The sequence below is a fragment of the Eretmochelys imbricata genome, chromosome 18 (assembly GCF_965152235.1).
Source record: "Eretmochelys imbricata isolate rEreImb1 chromosome 18, rEreImb1.hap1, whole genome shotgun sequence".
Taxonomy (NCBI): domain Eukaryota; kingdom Metazoa; phylum Chordata; order Testudines; family Cheloniidae; genus Eretmochelys; species Eretmochelys imbricata.
This window is the reverse complement of record NC_135589.1, coordinates 17346323-17366125: the sequence shown is the minus strand read 5'-3', so window position 1 is coordinate 17366125 and position 19803 is coordinate 17346323. Positions and strand designations below refer to the sequence as shown.

The following is a 19803-nucleotide window of genomic DNA, read 5'->3' as shown; positions in this document are numbered from 1 at the left end:
TGTGACTCAAGCTCGCTTCTGGCAGACGTCTATTCCAGTGAAACACAAAGAGGCTCAGAGAAAGCGATGCAGAAAGGGGCCTCAGTGCAGTGGAAGCAAGTCAGTTTTAAATCAAGAACGAACGTCGGCAGGGAATATTTTTGCACTGCTCACTCAGACCTTGATTCAGGAAAGCATTTCAGCATGTAAATAATTACCTTCCTGAATCAGGGCCTCCGATCTCATTATTAGAAATCACTAATAAACACAGATAGCCCCATATGTCTACCCTTTACATATGTTGACAAAGAATATCTGCTGGTCCCAAAACCGACAGCCTAATGAGCAAACCCCTGACAAGCACTGGGTCAGCCCTTCCTTGACCAACAGCCCCGTTGGCGTCAATAGGGCCACTCGAAGAGTAGGAAGTTATCCAACAGGATTAAATCCATCAGCCACTGGCCCCAAACAACACACACACACAAGGCAGAGATTAACAGGGGAGGGGGAAATTACTGATGAGAAAATGGATGGATGGATCATAGGAAGAGGTAGGATTTAAAGGTGAGCTACAAAGGATTTCTTAAAAATTGGGCTAATTTCTTTGCTGCTTGATTTTTTTTAACCTAACAAGTATCAGGCATGTCACATCTGGTCTTCCCTGATGCTGTTGGTTGTCTCAGAGAAAGTGTATTCACAATAAACCATAAACTGAAAGGGCCAGGAGCAGAGACATACTCTCTCTAAAACTTAACTGGCATTGGAGTTAAATATTAACTAACTACAAACCAACAACTGCATCCCCCACCCAGGGCTTGAAATATTCTAACTAAAAATTCCCTTTCCCCCCCATTTGCTCAGCTTTCACTCTTCCACATTATTTCACTAATTGTCCAGTTGCCAGAATCATCCAAGGGCAAACAAGGCTTGAAATTCTAATGCTGACACAAGCAAGAACAAAACCAGACCAAAACCCTTCTAGGCCTTTTTAAACAAACAAAAGAAACAATACACCCCACCATGCTCAGACCCAATTCCCCACCCATTTTTTGCAGATCAGCTTTAAGGACAAACCTGAAGGAGCAAAGAGAAGGTGCTTGCCAGATGTGACAGGGAGAGCATTTCACTTCCATGTAGCACTCCAACTTTTAATTCATTAAAGGCCTGATCATGGACGACTGACGTCAAAAGAAGTTTAGCTCCCATTAGCTCTTAGAGGAGCAGGAGCAGGCCCTAGCTGTTACGAGATTTTGTCTGTCAACAACTTTTCAGCTTAGTTATTGACAGAGTCCAAATTATTTAGGTAAATACAAACCCCACATTATTTTTGCCTTTTACCCACAACCTTTTCGTTGGAGAAATCTGTGCAAGTGGTTCGAAGAGTCGCACTGCAAAGGAGAAAAAACCAACCCTACAGTACCTATGCCTCCCTCATCCATGTTAGCATCCTTCTGTAGGAGATAGGCATTAAAAATCACATCCTTCCGATTACCACCCTCCTTTTGAGCCCCAACCTCTTCTTAGCAGACTCTCTCAAGAGCTTATAGAGCTAGAAATCAAGGATTTTCTTAGCCTTGATGGCTGGAAAGAAATTAAGCCTGTCCCCACTCTCTCTAGTCTAGCAGCGTTTTCTTTGGCTCTTGTCCAAGACTAATTATGTCACATCCTAGGGGACCACAGTCATTGTCATTCTACGCACAGCTGTTGTTCTGCTCAGTTTCCCACAACAGCACTTACCTTAGTCAGAGCTCCTGGGTGGAAAGTCCAGCGGGTTTCACTGTTGAATTGAACTCTGACATCCCCTCTGTCAGTGATTCTGTGCACAGTGCCTGTCTGGCCAATGAACTTTAAATATAGAAAGAGGAGAGAGAGAAATATTGATGAGTTAGGATAATTTTCATCAGCCAAGGATCTGCCGCTTGCTGGTTAGCCTATTTTTAATCATTATTTGTATTACCATAGCACCTAGGAGCTCTAGCCATGGACCGGGACCCTAATGTGCAGGCGCTGTACAAACTAAGATACTGTTTGCTAAACAACAGATCTTGTTGAGCTGCATAGCACTGGCTGATGCAGAGGCATATTTGAGTTGCCATCTGATGGTGTTCATTCGAAAAAAAATTGTTCACCCGGACTTCTGATTTCAAGGGTGTGACTTTTATTTGCTTTTTAAAAAAAAAAAAAAAAGTACGTAAAATACACAAAATATTGTTTCAGACTCAAACTGGAAAGGAATTGCACCTGTTCTCACCAGGCTTCCATTGAATGAGTCTCACGGACTCGGGCTGAGCAGATATTAGAATTGTGAGCGCGTACACATGCAGCCTATTTCATGCGGATTCTTGCCCCTCCCCTACAGAGTCATCTTTAGTCTGTTTTGTAATAGGTGCCTGGAAGCAGTGTCCTTGCAGTCAGGACTCCAGGTGCTTTTCATGTATGCAGCAGAGGTCACCAAAAGGTGTTATGGCCTCACTGGAAAAGTCCAATGGGACAGTGACGCTGCTCAGAGACCTGCATTATCTTCTCTGTGGTCTGATGGTACATTTACTGAAGGATGACTACCTATTTCTGGCAACCTCAGCAACGTATTAAATCCCAAGTGAATAGATTTGTGGGGGCAGGGAAAAGATGGATCTCTCCATTAAAATCAATTAATTTAGCATTCATCATTAAAACGTCCATCATTGGAGTTTTTTAAGAGCAGGTTGAACAGACGTCTGGGATGGTCTAGATAATACTTAGTCCTGCCATGAATGCAGGGGATTGGACTAGATGACCTCTCGAGGTCCCTCCCAGTCCTACGATTCTATGATTTGTGTCAGGGCCTTAGAGTTGAATATTAAAGCTAATAGCTGAATGATCTTTCAGCTGTGTGACTTGCGAATCAGGGTACCTTATATTGGGCTCCCAAACCCACATTTAGACTCTGAACGGCTCTATCCAACTTTCACCGAACTCAGCAAAAAATCAATGTCATTGACTTTAACGTCTGCAGTGTTGTAGCCGTTTGGGTCCCAGATTATGAGTCCCCCAGAACTTTTTCAGCAGTGCTCACCAGCTCCAGAGCCCATTAAAGTCAAAGGGAAATACAGGTACTCCGCACCTTTGAAGAACATGATAGTTCAATGCAGGTGGGTAGCTTTGAGCATGCAGGTTTTAAAATTTTGGCCAGTGATCCAGTCCGGTAAACCCATGATTCATGTGAATAGTTTTTACACAGTTAATCCCAGTCATTTTCAGTCTGCTCAGGTGAGAAAGGAATTGCTAATAAGAGTCAAGGGTTTGCAAGATCAGGCTTTTTTTTTTTTTTTTTAAATGACTGCCCCATTCTCCTGCAATGACAACAACACTTCCCACAGCATTTGCTCTTTTCTGCAGCTTTTTTGTTCCTTCCACTATGGCGAAATGGTCCCTTGAATTACTCTAATTGTTCCACTAACAGGCCTTGTTTACATTTACTTTTCATCTATAGCACTGGATCTACTGTCTGAACTTCTTTAGAACACAACAGATGACAGCAGATGGGTTGCTGCTTCAAAACAAAATTTAAAGAACCAGCTAAGTGCCAGCAGGAACATATGGACAGGGAAATCTTAGTCACATATAGGGATACTTCTTCATGTAGGGGACTGCATGTAACTGCTGTTAGCACTAATGCACATTACAGCAGAGCCAAGAAGGGAATGGAGTCCAACCCTCAAGGACCTGACCCAATGCTCACTGAAAATCAACAGGAGTTTTTGCATGGACTTCCAGGCTTTGGATCAAGCTCTTAGAATCTGCAAGACTAGGTATGGCAAATATCTTGCACTACAGATTTATATGCACCTAGAAATAATAATCTGACTCCAGTGTTCTGGCACTAAAGAATACGAGGGCACTATGCTATGTATTTAGAACAGAAGGTAATAGGTTATACACACACAGTTTCTGGAAATTTCTTAGCCAAAGTAACCAGTAATTTTTCTAAGGGCAGCAGTGAGCGGAAATAACTGTACCTCAGCCATTTTAGGGTTCCAGCCACCATGCCCCTCTTGCATCTCTCGTAAGATGTCAATGTCCAGCAGGCATTTCACTTTGTCCCCATGCTGGAAGGGATGCCTCTCTGTGCTCTCTTTCCTCTGCAGTTCAGCAGGCTTTCCTGAACGGAAGAAAGACACCCCCCCACACACACAGAGAGAGTAAAGCATCTGTATTTGTTGCTCCTTTCTAACATACCAATGAACGATCCCCCAAATGGGAGATGGGACAGCATTAAGGCCAAAAATCCTGCTCACTTTCCTCAGGCAGTCGTGGATACGCACACTGTGGGAGAGCAGTCTATGGGATTACTTCTGTGAGCCGGATTTGGCCCTAACTGGATAATACTAGAAGTCAAGAAGGGGGCATCTCTTGCAAAGGCATTTTGGTCCCTTATGCAAAGGAATCTATTTTAAAGCTGCCCCCCTGGTGACACCAAACTCTTACATCTGCTTCCACCAATTAACATCTCCCCCACCTACTCTTTGGCAAATACCTGCTCGCTGCTGAAGACTAGCTCCCTCCACAAGCAAGTGCAGATCTTGCTTTATGGAGGGTCTCACTCGTGTTCTCTGCCCAGATGTACTTCCTGCCCAACCCTTCCATTCCCTGACGCTTGGACCACAGCCTGCGTGGGCCTGATCCTACCCCCAACAAAGCCAGTGGCAATCCTTCCATTGACTTCAAGAGGAGCAGGATTGGGCCCTGAACGCCTGGATTAAATATACCTCAGTGGGCCTTAACGGAAAACCTTGAGGCTTCAGAAAGGATTCTGTGCTGATTCCCTCATTCACTTCCCTAGAGCCTTAGAAGCTGAGATCGGCTGAGGCATAGTGTTGAACTAGACATCACCAATTACCACAGCTACATTCCTATCTTCCCAGGTAGGGCAGGTATTCGGGTGCTGGATTCTCAAAACCTCCCTCAAACCACAGTCCCCGCAGCATGCCAGTCCAGCAGGAGTATACAGCTCAGACTCTCCGAACACAGGAGCACTGGCCGCCTCGTTACAGCTTGAATGGACGAGAAGCCTTGGATTAGCAAGATGCCCATTGGGCTGAACTCTCTGCTCAGCTAATGGACACTCCCCAAAGAGTTTCCTACATTTACAAAACCAACTAATTGGCCTCTACGTACCTTTCCTACCAATGGGACTTGATATCCAAACCAAATGTCCAAAGCCAACTACTCTCATATCACTGGAGGACCAGGCTACCTGACACACCTGTTTTTTGACTCCGGTTATTGTTTAAATGGCATGTATTACATGGAAACTTTATATATCTAGCTATTCAATCTTCTCTGCCAAATCAGGATGGGCTTTAGTGATAGATGCTCAGGCATGTCTGACAACGACCAAGTGTTATGACAGTCCCGTATTGTAAAGTCAACATGCCACGTACCTAGTCTCGGGAGATGCTCTTTGTAGTAAAAGCCGCCAGATGCTTCCACAATGCATTTCAGGTCCACCTTTCCCTTGTGCCCAACTCTGTAAACATTTGTGGTGCCGTCAGACCACGTGACGCTGGCCACGCTGCGGCCAGTCTCCACATCCCAGCCACGAATATCCACCACTCTCCCGGTTTTACCTTCACCACCTGATTTAAAAAGAGAAATAAGAACCAACTAACTTACACTCCCACAGAGCCTTACTACACAGACATCGGCCTGCCACTGAGGTGTTCATTGCCTGAAAATGGGATGACAGACAGCTTTGTAACACCAGAGCAACACTGACTAATAATGCTTAGCATGTCTATGGTCCTCCAGAGATGTTAATTAACTGATTCCCTGTGAAGGGCAATAGCTAATATTATCTCTATTTTATGGATAAGGAAACAGGCAAAAAAAGAGCTTCTATGAGCTACTCAAGGCTACAAAGGGAGTCAATTTCACAGCAATAATTAGACATTTCTAACTCCCAGTCCCATATTCAGACCACATCTCTCCCTATTCAGTAGTTTAGGTCAGGAAGGGACGATGAAATACCATTTAAATGTCCATCACCATGTTCTAGCCTAGCAAGAATGGACTGGAAGTTAGTATTGGGTTGGTTTTTAAATTTATATAAAGTGACGAGACTAAGATGGCTATTGCATGAAAGCTCATCTAAAGAGTGAGTTTTGTATTTAGTTCCAAATCTGTAGAGGGATTTATGTTAGCAGAATGTAATTAGCTAGACTAGAATTTAGCCTGGACATGGGGGCCAAGACCTCTAAATTATGCAAAAAGTGCACCAGGGGATGTTTTTAAATGATTCCAGCTGACATGGGTTTTGATTTTTATCCTCATCTTTAAAAAAATAAAAAGTATGTTCTCTGTAGAATTTTAAGTTTAAATAAATAAAATACGTATGTGAGAGAGAGAGGCCAAAGCAAATGAATACACTTGTCAGCTCTCCAATAAAGTAATACCACAGAACAGTGGGCACAAAGCCACCAGATGGGCATGGGGAAGGAGGGAGAGACTGTGGCAGTGAAATTTCTGCAGGTGAGCGTTTGGGTCGGATTTCTGCAGGGCCCTTTCTGGGAGCCCACAGGCTGACTCCACAAAACCAATGCAAATGCGCGCTTTGCTGGCAGGCAGCATGCTGGCTGCATACAGCACAGAGCCCCCCAACCACCTATCCCTTCTTGGGGGAGAGGAAGAGGGAAAAATCAGGAGACTTTGCAATTATTCTGGCCCCTTTATGTTTTTCCATCTTGAGCTTTGCAACCTCATTTCATGCTGCAAAGGGAACTGTATGAGTGCACAGTTACTTTTAACTGGGGAAACTGAGCTATTACAGACCCCAGTCTCTGCTGGCTCAGAGAGAATCATTACATAAGGCTCTATGAATGCTAGACAACCCTTCCGCTCGCAAGCATGGATGGGCAAAAGCCACACTCTGCAAGAGGATCCTTTAAAAAGCCACTTCCCTTGGCCCGTAGAAATACTGTCCAGACAGACAATGCATGGTGCGAAGGCGACACAGTGTGGCCAGGCAGAAACATGGCTGTTCTCTCAACTCCTACCTAGTTCTCTTGCTCTCTATCATTCGTGAGATAAGCAAACAATGACAAGCTTTGTTTCACCGTCCTCTCCCCTGTAGGTATGGAGACTGAAGGGTATGAACAAGCTTCCCCAGATCAGGCGAGCGTTGTGGCTCTGCTTACAGGAAACATTCTCTCTCAAAGGCAGTGTGGGCTATCAAGGGATAAGGAGTCGACTCATGGGTTCTGTTCTCAGATCTGCCACTGCCTCACTGTATGACCTGGAGCAAATCTCCTGCCCTAGTTTACCACGTTCTAAAATGGGCGCAGTAACACTTTCCTAACTCACAGGGTCGATTCTGAGGCTCTGATTGTTTGCAAGGCTCTCGGAAATCCTCAGATGAGCAGTGCTGCCTTCTGCGTTTATGACACACCCATAACAAGAGCCAACTGTGCAATGTAAAAGAGGACCAGTTGGCCCAGGAGACGTTCCCAGTCCACTCCATCACTGATTAAGAGGGAGATTTTCGAGACAGAAATAAGAATTTGACTCCCAGTTCCTGCCAACTTACAATGGGAATGGACTGCCCAACTCCCCCACATTGCCTCTGAAAAATCTTCCCCCAGGAATAGCAGACACAAACAGCTCAGCATGTGATTCACACCTACACCCGTTCCTAGGCAGTGAGCTGGATAACCAGCCAGGCAGTCCGTATTCAGTAGTTGCAATTCATAATCGGTTGCCGACTGTGTCTGCAGGATGCAACCTTCACAGTTAAGCCTGAAAGAGCCTTTAAGATTACGAGAAGGCCCCTAGCTAGAAGGCAGCTAGTCACAATCTTCATCTGCCGAAAGACTCTTCCAGTCAGTACAAAAGGTCAGCCCAGAAGGGACAAGGCATCCAATCCACATTCCCCTCTGCTGAGCAGGGCCAGCGCCTTGCAGAGCTGTTTGCTGTTTGCACTAACCCAGCGGAGGAGGATAGCATTCTGGGCTGCCAGTGACGCACACGAGAGGCAATTAAACACACTAGTGGCAGGCTAAGGATAAAGGCCTCATTGAACAAGTGGACGCAGCACTTGATTAAAACTCGGGGGTTAATGCCCAGCTCTGCCACAGACTCCCTGTGTGAACTTGGGCAAGTCCCCTCATGTCTCCGTGCCTCAGTACAATAGGGAAGGCAATACTTTCCTTCCCCTCCCAGTCTGTCTGGCCTAGTTAGACTAGGCTCCTTGGTACAAGGACAGTCCTTGAGCTCACTCAGAGTCTCTTAGCCCCACAGCAATACAACAAATGTCAATAAGGTGACCACTCTAGATCAGCAGCAGCCCCATAGGAAATACACAGGACTTCACAGCGTGGCAGTGGCAGACCACTATTGACGAGCATGGAGGTGAGGAGTCCATGCTAAGTGCGTTCACTTTCCAGGAGATCTGCATGAATGTGCTCTCCTTCTGGGCATGCTGGATTCGGCTCTCTGAGGAGCAAGGACAGAGAAAAAGGAGGAGGGGAAGACGAAATCTCTCCAAGGGGCAGTGAAGGAGAATTCTGCCCAGGCAGTGGGATCCTTCCTGCTTTAAAGATTTACATAAAAAGCCAGCTGTTCGCTGGGCAAGTGAAACAGGAACGTTTGCTTCACCATTGGGGTAGCTTAGAGCTCGTTATTGAGCGAACAAGAAGAGCAAGAGAGAGACTCAACCTCCCCACATAACTTCTATTGTGCTTAGAGGGGAAGAGACACGGGCCCAAGAGGATGGTGGGGCATGAAGCCTTGTTAAAATAGTTGTGGGAGAGGTGAAGGCAGGGAGACTGGTAGCAAAAATATGCAAGTTCCACAGTTGGACCAAGACAACCATCAACAGGAGAGCGAAAGGCTGGTAAAGGTAAAAGCCTCCCCTCCGCCGTGGGGTCAACAAGCTGGGGTGGGGTGAGGGCTCCCCAATCGTACTGTTTGTTGTTCACGAATACAGCACCACAGGTGTGCTTGGCACTTACAGACACACAAAACCCAGCAGGTGCCCTGGACCCTGAGCAGTGTGAATGCAGCTACAAGTGACAAACAGCATTCAGCATTTCTTCATGTCAGTAGGGATCTAGATAAAAGTCACCATCCTTCCTTCCCCTATTCCATCTGTTTTCAGATCCTTCACTATAAAGCAGGGAGGTGGCAGTTATCCACATTTCATTTCAGGGACATTTGGGCTCAGATTGAGGTAGAAAGAAATATCATCAATAAAAGGGCCAAAGAGCCAACACAGCTGCCAGAGCCCAGACCAGGTTGGAGGAGCTCAGTCCAGCATGAGAGGGGCATTTGGTTAATCAGCAAATTCTGTGGCAGTCAATGTTAATTTCCTTTAGAGGGTTTCAGGCAGCAGGGGGCGGGATGGAAGCCACAAAGCAAAATTAAAAGTGAGATTGTTAAACAGTAGAAAATTTCACACTTGGCTGCTAATGCCCTAATAAGACACATGGAGCTGTGAGATTAGTTAGCCCAGCTCACTAGTGTCCTCTGACAGTGTTTACAGGATTTATTACCTTTATTTACACTTTTAACCTGCCCTGAACAGCAAAATATATAATTGGTGTGGTTCTAGGAAACTAAAACCTGAGGGCCAGAAGCTCAGCTGATATAAATGTATGCAACTCCATTCAAGTCATATGAGGTGATGCTGAGTTACACCAACTGAGAATCTGGCCCAGATCTGGTCCCCACCCAAAAAAAGTTATTCTCAACCAGGAAGTTTTACAGCTAACTCATGCTGGGGAAACAAGCTGTAAATACTTGGGCTTTGGAACATGGATGTGCAGGAAAGATTCTTTAACTACTGCACATTGTGCGCCGATGAAACCCCACGGACATCAATGGAAGGATTGACATCGGACTTCAGAGCAGGCCCATAAGAGATCATGATTATACTTAGGGCAGGACCAGAGACAGCACAGTCGTGTTCTCTTGCCTCACTCTCCTGTTTTCAACTCTGCAGTTACAATTTAGTAAGGTGGCAGAAGCTATTCACCACTGACCATTGTCAACAGAGAACCTGACTATTGTCAGGGAGAAATGGTAACTTCCACTGAGACGGTAAGCTCCTTGGGGCAGAGTGTCTCTTTACATTCTGTAAAGTGTTGCGTAAATTTGCAGCTTGATATAACTGTGCCAGGGTACCACAGCGTTCCTCTTCTGTAAAATGGGCACAGTATTATCTCCCTATCTCTCAGCGGATTAAGAGTATAAATTCATAGAACCATAGAGATAGAAGGGACCACAAAGGTCATCACGCCTTATCCTTCAGTATTTACACAGCCGATACAGGAGCCGCTGCATGGAACAAAGTGATGCCACGTAAACACCCTTGCTGGAAGACAGAGTGGAACAATTCGCAGTCGCTGGTGACAGTCACGTATCTTGAGACGGTTGAGCACCTTTTCCGGGCCCGGGAAACAAGCACTGACTGGTGAGACCGCATTGTTATAAGGCTATGAGACGATGAGCAGTGGATGCAGAACTTGCTAATGTTTAAGGCCCCTTTCCAAGAACTGTGCCAAGAACTTTCCCCAGCCCTGAAGCACAGCAATACTAAAATGAGAGCTGCTCTGACAATAGAGAAGCAAGTGGTGATAGCTCTGTGGAAGCTTGCAACACCAGACTGCTACCGGTCAGTGGGGCATCAATTGGGAGTGGGTAAGCCTACCGTGGGATCTGTTGTGATCCAAGTTTGCAGGGTCATTAACAGACTTCTGCTAAGAAGGGTAGTGACTCTGGGCAACATGTAGGACATAGTGGATGGTTTTGCCGCAATGGAGTTCCCTAACTGTGGTGGGGCGATAGACAGAACGCATAGCCCTATCTTGGCACCAGACCACCTTGCCAAAGAGTACATAAACTGAAAGGGGTACTTCTCAATGGTGTTGCAAGTGCTGGTGGATCACAGGGGCTGTTTCCCCAACATCAACGTGGGATGGTCAGGAAAGGGGCATGATGTGTACATCTTTAGGAACACAGGTCTATTCAGAAAGCTGCAAGCAGGGACTTTCTTTCCAGACTTCAAAATAACCATCGGTGATGTTGAAAGATCAATCGTGATCCTGGGAGACCCAGCCTACCCCTTGCTCCCATGGCTCATGAAGCTGTACACCAGCAGCCTGGACAGCACTAAGGACCAGTTCAACCATAGGCTGAGCAAGTGCAGAATGGTGGTGGAATGTGCCTTTGGTTGTTTAAAAGGTTACTGGCATTGTTGGCTTACTAGATTAGACCTCAGTGAAAGCAATATCCGCATTGTTACTGCTACCTTCTGTGTGCTTCATAATATCTGTGAAATAAAAAAGGGAGAAAAGTTTCTGCCAGGGTAGAGGGTTGAGGCAGATTGCCTGGCAGCCAATTTTGATCAGCCAGACACCAGGGCAATAAGAAGAGCAAATCGAGGGGCTGTGCGTCTCCGTGAGGCTTTGAAAACTAGTTTCAGCAATGAGCCAGAGCAGAGCAATGTGACACTTATCTGTGTTGTTCCTTACCAAGCTGTCCCCTCCATTGCATTTTCTCCCCTGTAAACTCCAACCCCACCAACCACCATGTGTTGAATGAATAAAGAGCTTTTTCTTCTCAATATGTTAAAAGATTTATTATGCTCAGAAACACAGACACAGCAAAGAAAAGTAAGATAAAATAAGCAATGGGAGAAACAAGGAAAGCTTGCTTACAGATGAACTGCAACAACAATCAAAGGTGCAAGAATGGGCGCCTTCTGGTCCTCATACCCTCCCCTGGTGTTGAGTGCAAGGGATACTGAAATTCTCCCCTCCCCCACCTCATAGGACGTTTGGGGAAGGAGGATGTAGAACTTGGCGATGATGGCAGCAGGTTCAGCACTGACTGCAGAGGGACTATAGCATCCAGCTGCCTTTCTTGAACCTCAGACGCCTCAAAATGTCTGACTGCTTCTTCATAATCTGCAGCATCTCTTCCTGTGTGGCACGCTCTTGTTCCCTGAATGCTCTCCTGTCCTCCCTGTCCACGTCCAGGTTCTCAGACCATGTAATCCTCCATGCTCTAAGCTCCGTCTTGTCACTCTCGGAGACGTGCATTAACTCATTGAACATGTCCTCCCACGTCTTCTTTTTCTGCCTTCTAATCTGGGAAAGTCTCTGTCCCCATGTGGAGGATGTGCCAATGGACAAGGTTTCAGCTGCAAGGAACGCGAAGAACAAGGGTAGCACTGACCGTGCATACATGGTTTCTGGTGCAAGGTCAATTTTTTTTTTTAAATAATAAAACAAAATACAAGCAAACACGTACTAAATTAGAGCTATTAAAGAAAACCAGTAGCATCTGAATAACTTAATACACTTCACTGCAAGCCACCACGTAATCACAACTGCTGGCTATTGCAAGAGTCTGTTTGCTGCTCCAGCCACGAGGCATGGGCAAGAGGCCTTGTGCTTTTGTGAAGACACCCTTGGGAGCACAGGTTGGAACTTGAGAAAAGCCCCCTTTCCCCTAGCAACCTGGATGGTGCTTGAGGACAGGCACCAGTGTAAAGGCCCCGCAAATAGTTTTTGTTTTTGGTTTTGGTTTTTTTTTGTTTTTTTTACACAAAAGCCGCACCAGGTTGGGGGAAAGGGAGACAAATAGGAAGTTGCTGCCCCTTTTTTCCAAATGCTGCTTGCAATACATGGTTATCCCTTCCAACCACAACTATCCCACATTTGGGAAAAACTGGTTGGGACACCCAGAGTTCACCCAATGGGAGGGTGATTACTTGTTGAATTGTTTGCAGTTTAAGGGCTAGCATTGAAAACTTCCCGTTTCCCCTAGGTGACGCTGTGCGATATCACTCTCCTGCGGGTAACAGAGGTAGCAAGGGAGCTGATGCTGCAAGCGACTGGGTACAGACCTGGTCCTTATGCTGCAATGCTGTGTGTTGCAATGATGCCAGCAGAGTTAATTCTGGAGTGGCGCAGGGAAGTGTCCTACCATGGAGGACAAAATAAGGCAGCCCTTCCCAGAAACCTTCTGCAAAGGATTGCAGAGTACCTCCAGGAAAGCTTCCTAGAGATCTCCATGGAGGATTTCCAGGCCACCCCTATGCACATAAACAGTCTTTTTCGGAGAGCACCCTCTGCATAGCTGGAGTGGCCACCAATGCCCACTACACCTACTTTTTCGTTCAGATTAAAAATAAATAGCAGCATGTAACCCCTACAGTTTGATTGGAAATGTACACTCACCAGAGGTGCCTTCCCCAGCATTGTGCTCCGCCACCAACTGGTCCCGTGAAGGGATGGGCTCCAGGGTTTAAAAAAGGCCATTCTTGGCTGTTGGGGGGAACGTATCCTCCGCTTGCCTGCCTCACATTCGCCTCTTCCTCCTCAACCATGTCCTCCTCAGTGTTGTTAGAGGTCTACCGGGGCTCCTGGGAGGTATCCACGGAGCGTTTTGGGGTAGCAGTGGGGTCGCAGCAGAGAATCGCAAGCAGCTCCTCATAAAAGTAGCATGTCTGTGGGGCAGAACCAGAAAGACTGTTCGCCTCCCTCGTCTTCCGGTACGCTTGGTGAAGCTCATTTATTTTCACACAGCACTGCTGCACGTGCCTGGTGTAGCCCTTCTCCCACATGCCCCGTGCAATCTTGGCATAGACGTCAGCATTTCTTCTGCTGGATCGGGGCTCTGCCTGCACAGACTCTTCTCCCCAAACAGCAGTAAGATCCAGCACCTCCTGTATACTCCATGCTGGAGAGCGTTTGCGGCCTTGAGTCTCCAAGATCAGCTGTGCTGATGAGCTCTCCAGTCTCCACACTGATCAAACAGGAAATAAAAATTCAAAAGTTCCCGGGGCTTTAACAGGCGAGCAGCTGTTTCCTGTGTACCTGGCTGACATGCAACACAGTTGAAAGTGCTCTCCAGAGCGGTCACAGCGGAGCACTGTGGGACACCTCCTGGAGGCCAGTTCATTTGAATTACACAACGCCGCATCTACACTATCCCCAGATCGACCTGTGGGTGTCGAATCAAGCGCTACGCCTCTCACAGAGGTGGAGTACAGAAGTCAACTTTACAGGCTCACTTAGGTGGGTGAAAGGGACTTGGTAGAGTAGACACATACATTATTAGATCGACTTAAGGTTGACCTAAGTTTGTAGTGTAGACCAGGCCTCAGATAGGAGAGAGATGCCACAGAAATGAATGAATACAAGCAAACACATACTAAATTAGAGCGATTAATAAAGAAAACCAGTAGCATCTGAATAGCTCCAGCACGGTCCCTGCTGTAGTGTGCATTTGCGGTTCGCAGCTTGCTATCTACTGTTTTTATAGAAGATTTTGTAAGGAGGAGGGTTGTGTGTAGGGGAGGGGAGGGGAGGGGGAGTGGAACTACAATCCTTACCATCCTGATTACCCCACTCCCAGTCTGGGCCACGGACAACTTTGGCCCCCTGGAAAGTGCCTTTTAACGTGATACGAGGCAAGTTCTGTCGTGGACCCACTGTGACTCTGAAAGACAAAAGCCAGAGAAGATAGACCCATTTATTATTATTGGCATTGGGGTAGGACTCAGTTAAGACTCGGGCCCCAATGCTCTGGGTTCTGTACAACCACACAGTGAGGCACAAACCCTGCTCTGGAGAGCTTACAATCTAAATAGGCAAAATTGACAAAGGGCTGGGTGAAAGGATACAACATACAAGCAAACGCCCTGATCCTGCAGGCTGATCTCTATGGAAGACCCTTAGACTTGTGCAATGCTCAAATTACTGCAGAAGGATGGGTTTGATTCCACACTCTGCCATAGACTGTGATCTTGGGCACGTCACTTAGCCTCTCCATGCCTCAGTTTCCCATCTGTTAAATGGGGATAACAGGAGTATTGTGAAGATAAATACATTCAGATTCCTGGGTGCATACTGTGGTAAAGTGGACAACAGAAGTACGAATGATAGGCAGACAGACGGACTATATTAGTGCACAGGTCTGCCCACACTGATCAGACTGCAGCATAAGAGCCAAGAGCACATAGAACAAGGTGGGGATGAGTTAACAGAAGAGGAGTAAGACAAGGAAGGAAAGGGTTGTGGAGGATTGACATTGAGGGAAAGGACAGGGAGGCTGGCAACAGCAGACACTCAAGATGGTCTATTTCACATAGCTCTGGACTTCAGAACACCCTCTGATGACTGAGAAAGGGGAATTCATGTTGATCTAAAGTTTTAATGCAGTTTCACACACCACTCAGCACATCCAGGACCAAGGACTAAAAAGGTAGCGTCCCCCTTTTTCAATATGCTCAGTATTCTTGAGGTTGCTGTGTGGGGAAACCAGAGTTTTTAGAAAGTTTGGGTAAAAATGATTTCATGAGATTTGCAAACCTGAGATCACAGCACGGAAACAAGCTTATTAATGGGTCAGACCTGGATACTTTTAACTCATGTCTAGTAATACCTTACTCTAGGAGGACTCTACAAACTACCTATAGAATACGGTGCTATTCATGGTAAAACAGACGAAGAATCTGGCCCGAAGTAATCTCATTGATTAACTGTTCACAGAATGCTATGGAAGATCTAATGCTCAGAGCATTATTAAATGGTCTTGCACCATATTATGAGGGTATATTAGTCTCAGTACAATGCATGCGAGGTTACTCATGTTTCAAAAGCGGAACACCAGAACTCAGCAATCCAAACTACCGTGCTCAAACACTGAGCAGAATCCTTCAAAACAGATCAATGAAAGAGAAGAGGGGGTGGGGGTTGAGGGTGATGTAATTGCTCCTCCCACAAACCTGACACCACCACTCCATCACACAAGGGCACAGAACTTTGAGTAGCCCCTCAGGCACCCACTGCTCCCAAAGCCTTCTATACAGGGCACAACTCCAGAAAGTACCTAGTAACAAGAAAGCAACTCAGTTGCTCCCTCCACTGAGAAATTAAATGGCTAAACACAGCTTTCCAAGAAATCCAGCAAGTCAAACACAGAAAGCCCAGGTTTAAAAGCGATACCTACATGATGGTAAATATGGGTTCTGATGTCCTGTTAAAACAGCTTCCAATTCCCATAACGTTTAGGCCGTTTCTCCGCCCTTCCAGAGTTTGCTGCTTCGGTCTCTGCTCCCTCTACAGAAGACTTCTATTCCACAAAAATCCTCAGCAGCTCAAGTTCTTAAGAATCGGTTTGTTCTACTCAGTCTACGGACAACGGTCCTTTTTTCTTGGTTTGTACAAAAGTAGTGCAATCCATATCTGCACAGTGACTGGGTGCAGCTCGGAGGTTAGGAAAACAATAGTGAAACTGCACTGAACTCTGAATGCTTTATTTATTCCCCCTCTAATACCCCTAGAGTCAGGAGACTGGGACTCAGGAAGATAAACTCCTTACGCTGATTCTTGGAAATGGTGTTTATCAACTCACCGAAATCCTAAATCTTGTGTCTTCTTTAGCTTGCTGATGGATCTTCCATCATGTGCTGAGCATCCTAACGTGTTTATAAAAAGGACATATTTGCACACACATCCTGCTAATTGCGGGCTTTTCATTATCTAGAGTGTAACTTGATGGAGGGAAGATACAAACATTTTTTTATACCATCAAGGCCACGGCAAACCTGACAGCTATCAGCTTCATATCACAGAGCATAATCAGGAAGCAGCGTCCCACAGCTCAGCTAATTAGAAACACCAAGCAATGATCATTTTATCGCATCATATTATATCCATGCCTTGAAAGATACACCTAATATTTGCCCTCAAAGCTAGTGTTTATCTGTGCACTACATGGCTAAAATGCAACGTAGCATTGCGCTGTTGTTCTACTGTATTATGTGGAATGCTTTTCTACTCTCATTGAAGCACCTTATAATCAGTCATGCACACAGAGTATTTGATAAAAGTTGTGTTTATTACACAACATCTGTAGCTTTAAAACGAGAATGAGGGAGGACAGAGTGGGTTATGGTTCTGACACTCGGCTGCAACGTGGGAGACCTGGGCTCTGCTACAGACTCTATGTGTGACTTGGGCAAGTCACTTCACCCCCGTGTCACTCTCCCCATTTGTGAAATTGGGAGGAGGAGCAGATTTCCTTCTCCCACCCTTTGTCTGTCTTGTTTATTTAGACTAAACTCTTCAGTGCAGGGATTGTCTGTCTGTACATCACTTCGCACAATGGGGTTCTGAATTCAGATTCTGGCTATTACTGTAATACAGAAATGAACAGTAAATTGTCCTTTCTTCTTGAAAGCTAGATCCAGGCAAGATGACGGTTTTGTTCCAACAGCAAGATAGCTCACTCCATGCGTGGAGTTTCTCACTATGATTTCCCTTGAAGTTTGATCACATTATAACAGGGATTTTGCATCTGTAACTATTGAATGTGCTACTGTCATTTCCAATGGGATTTGTAGGCTGTTAACCAACAAAGAGGAAAAGAAGAGCTGACAAACTCAGCAGGTTTGGTTTTTAAGACCCGAGACTGTCTTCAGTTAGTCTTATGTACAAATACAAATCCCACCGTCACATTTTGCCTGCTCAAGTCTATTTTTAAATTAAATATGGTCTCTCACACATCCTAAACTATCACTGTGCTGATCTCAGTGCTAGCAATTAAAGATTCATTTGACTCCAAAGTGCAATTTGCAAGGAGACAGCAGAGACACACTGCTCAAACCATTTGGAGACACAACGAGCAAGTGGAGAACAACCATAAGGAAAGAAAGATGTATTATGCTGTCTCTCTTTACGGGTTTCTTTAATTTCTCCCTTTGCTCTATTTATGCAACTTAGGGTTTCCCGAAGTTAGAGTTACTTCTCTTAAGCAACCATTTGAGGGTCAAGCAAAAACAAAAACAAAACCTCCTTTCCTGGTAGGAGGTGGGTCTTCAAAAAAAGGAAACACAGAATTGTATTGGGAACCATGGAGAAACTTTAAAATGATCATTTAAGTCAAACAGTTGGACTATGGGAGGTAGGATCCTCAGCTGCTTCAGTCTTGAAACAAACGTTTAACCCTCCTCTCCCCTTGATGAATTGCTCTCAATTTCTCCAGTTAACTAATCAGTCACAAGGCCACTATTTACTTGACTGAATTCAGACCTCAACCGAGCAGATTTTTTTTTCTTCAACTTTGTGATGCAGGATCTAAAGCTGGGGGTGTGTGTGGGGGGAATGGTGAAAAATTGATTGTCTTTTTGTTCAGAAAAATGTGGTCTCCTAACTCTTGCATCCTACAAACCATATGGGTCAGATCTAGACAAGAACAATAGTTCTGGAGCTTGTAAACTGAATGAGTTTTGAAGGAAGTCTCTTTCAGAGCAGAATTACAAGCTTGCTGTATCACAGGCACATAAAAAAACCCCTCAGCTCAACTCCTAAATCCACCTATTTAATTAAATAACTTTAAAACCATTTTAATTTTTTGTCATTTAAGCAAGAACTAAGATAGGACTGAGAAAATAAGGAGACATATAAAGTGGTTCTCCAGTAGATGGGCTGGATCCTCAGCTGTTTCACATTGTCATAGCTCCACTCATAGAGCTATGACCATTTAGGCCAGCTGAGGATCTAGATTTATAACTTTTGAGGCTTGACAATCAAAACGAGCAGTGAAATCAAAAATCCTAAATTAAGCTTTCATGGCACTCATAACTTTTCTGCAATTGTAGTGTGGTGAACTCCATCTTATGAACTATTAGTCAGATCCTTTCCTTCCTTCCTACTTTTTTTTTTTTTTTTAAACTGAAGGTCAAAGTTCAGGTTACAAAAGATTATGGGGCAATATTTTCAAAGCTGGGTTTCCCAAAGTTAAGCTCCTAAATCCAGATTTAGACACCTAAATAAAAGTGGCCAGATTTTCAAAGGTGCTGAACACCTGTAGCTCCTTGAATACAGTGAAAGACACATTTGCTCAGCAACTTTGATCTTTCGCTGACTTCAAGGAGCTACAGGTATTCAACACCCTTGAAAATGAGGCCACTTTTATTTAGGTGCCTAAATACAGATTTAGGAGTTAAACGTTGGGAAACCTAATCTTTAAAAACGTGTGTCCATAATCTATACATATAGCATAATGCTATTCTATAAAGCAGCCTCATCTACTGTGCGCAGTTCTGGTCACCCCATCTCAAAAAGGGTATTGCAGAATTAGAAGGGGTTCTGAGAAGGAAAATGAGAATTATTAAGGACCTGGAACACCTCCCATGAAAAGAGATTGAGACTGTTTATCTTAGAAAGGAGATAAATGAGAGGACATGATAAGAGTAATGTATGGTTTAGACAGGGTAGACCAGGAACTTCTGTCTCTAAAACAAAAACAATAGGACATTCAACAAAATTTAAAAAGGTGGTAAATTGAAAACTGATGTAAACGGAAATACTTTTTCACACCAAACACGAGACTGTGGAACTCCTTGCCACAGGATATCATTAAGACCAATAACTTAGCAACATTCAGAAAAGGTTTTGACATTTATATGGATAACAAGATACTCAGAATTTTGGAAAGGATACAAAATCCCATGCTTCAGGGTTTAACACAATCTAACTACTAAAGATTAAAAGGAGGACTACCTGGGGGGCAGATTATTTCATATCTGTCCACTGCAGGGTTTCTTGCACCTTCCTCTGAAGCCTTTGCAGTTGGCCACTGTCAGAGATAGGACACTGGACTAGCTGGCCTGGATCTGAAGCCATCTGGCAATATGCACGTTCATATGTTCCCATTCAAAGTGATTGAAAACAATGTGAAAGGAAAGGACATTAATATTTATTCATGGAGAACACAGACAGCAGAATGTTTATTTTATAACAAACACTCCCAACATGAGCAAACGGAAAGTCA

The 19803-nt window shown here is 45.0% G+C and overlaps 1 protein-coding gene across 4 annotated transcripts in view; it reads right to left on the bottom strand.

Moving 5' to 3' along the window:
* The window catches only part of MIB2 (MIB E3 ubiquitin protein ligase 2), a 112294-nt gene that overhangs the window by 27547 nt on the left and 64944 nt on the right, over positions 1-19803 (bottom strand). For 2 of the 4 annotated variants that reach the window (XM_077837617.1, XM_077837618.1), the window contains exons 4-7: positions 14357-14463; positions 5403-5597; positions 3978-4120; positions 1717-1824 (exon numbers count right to left, since the gene is read on the bottom strand). In XM_077837617.1, coding sequence (XP_077693743.1) covers positions 1717-1824; positions 3978-4120; positions 5403-5597; positions 14357-14463 — 553 coding nt within the window. The remainder of the gene's footprint in view (positions 1-1716; positions 1825-3977; positions 4121-5402; positions 5598-14356; positions 14464-19803) is intronic. The other 2 variants (XM_077837619.1, XM_077837620.1) reach the window with 2 other exon arrangements.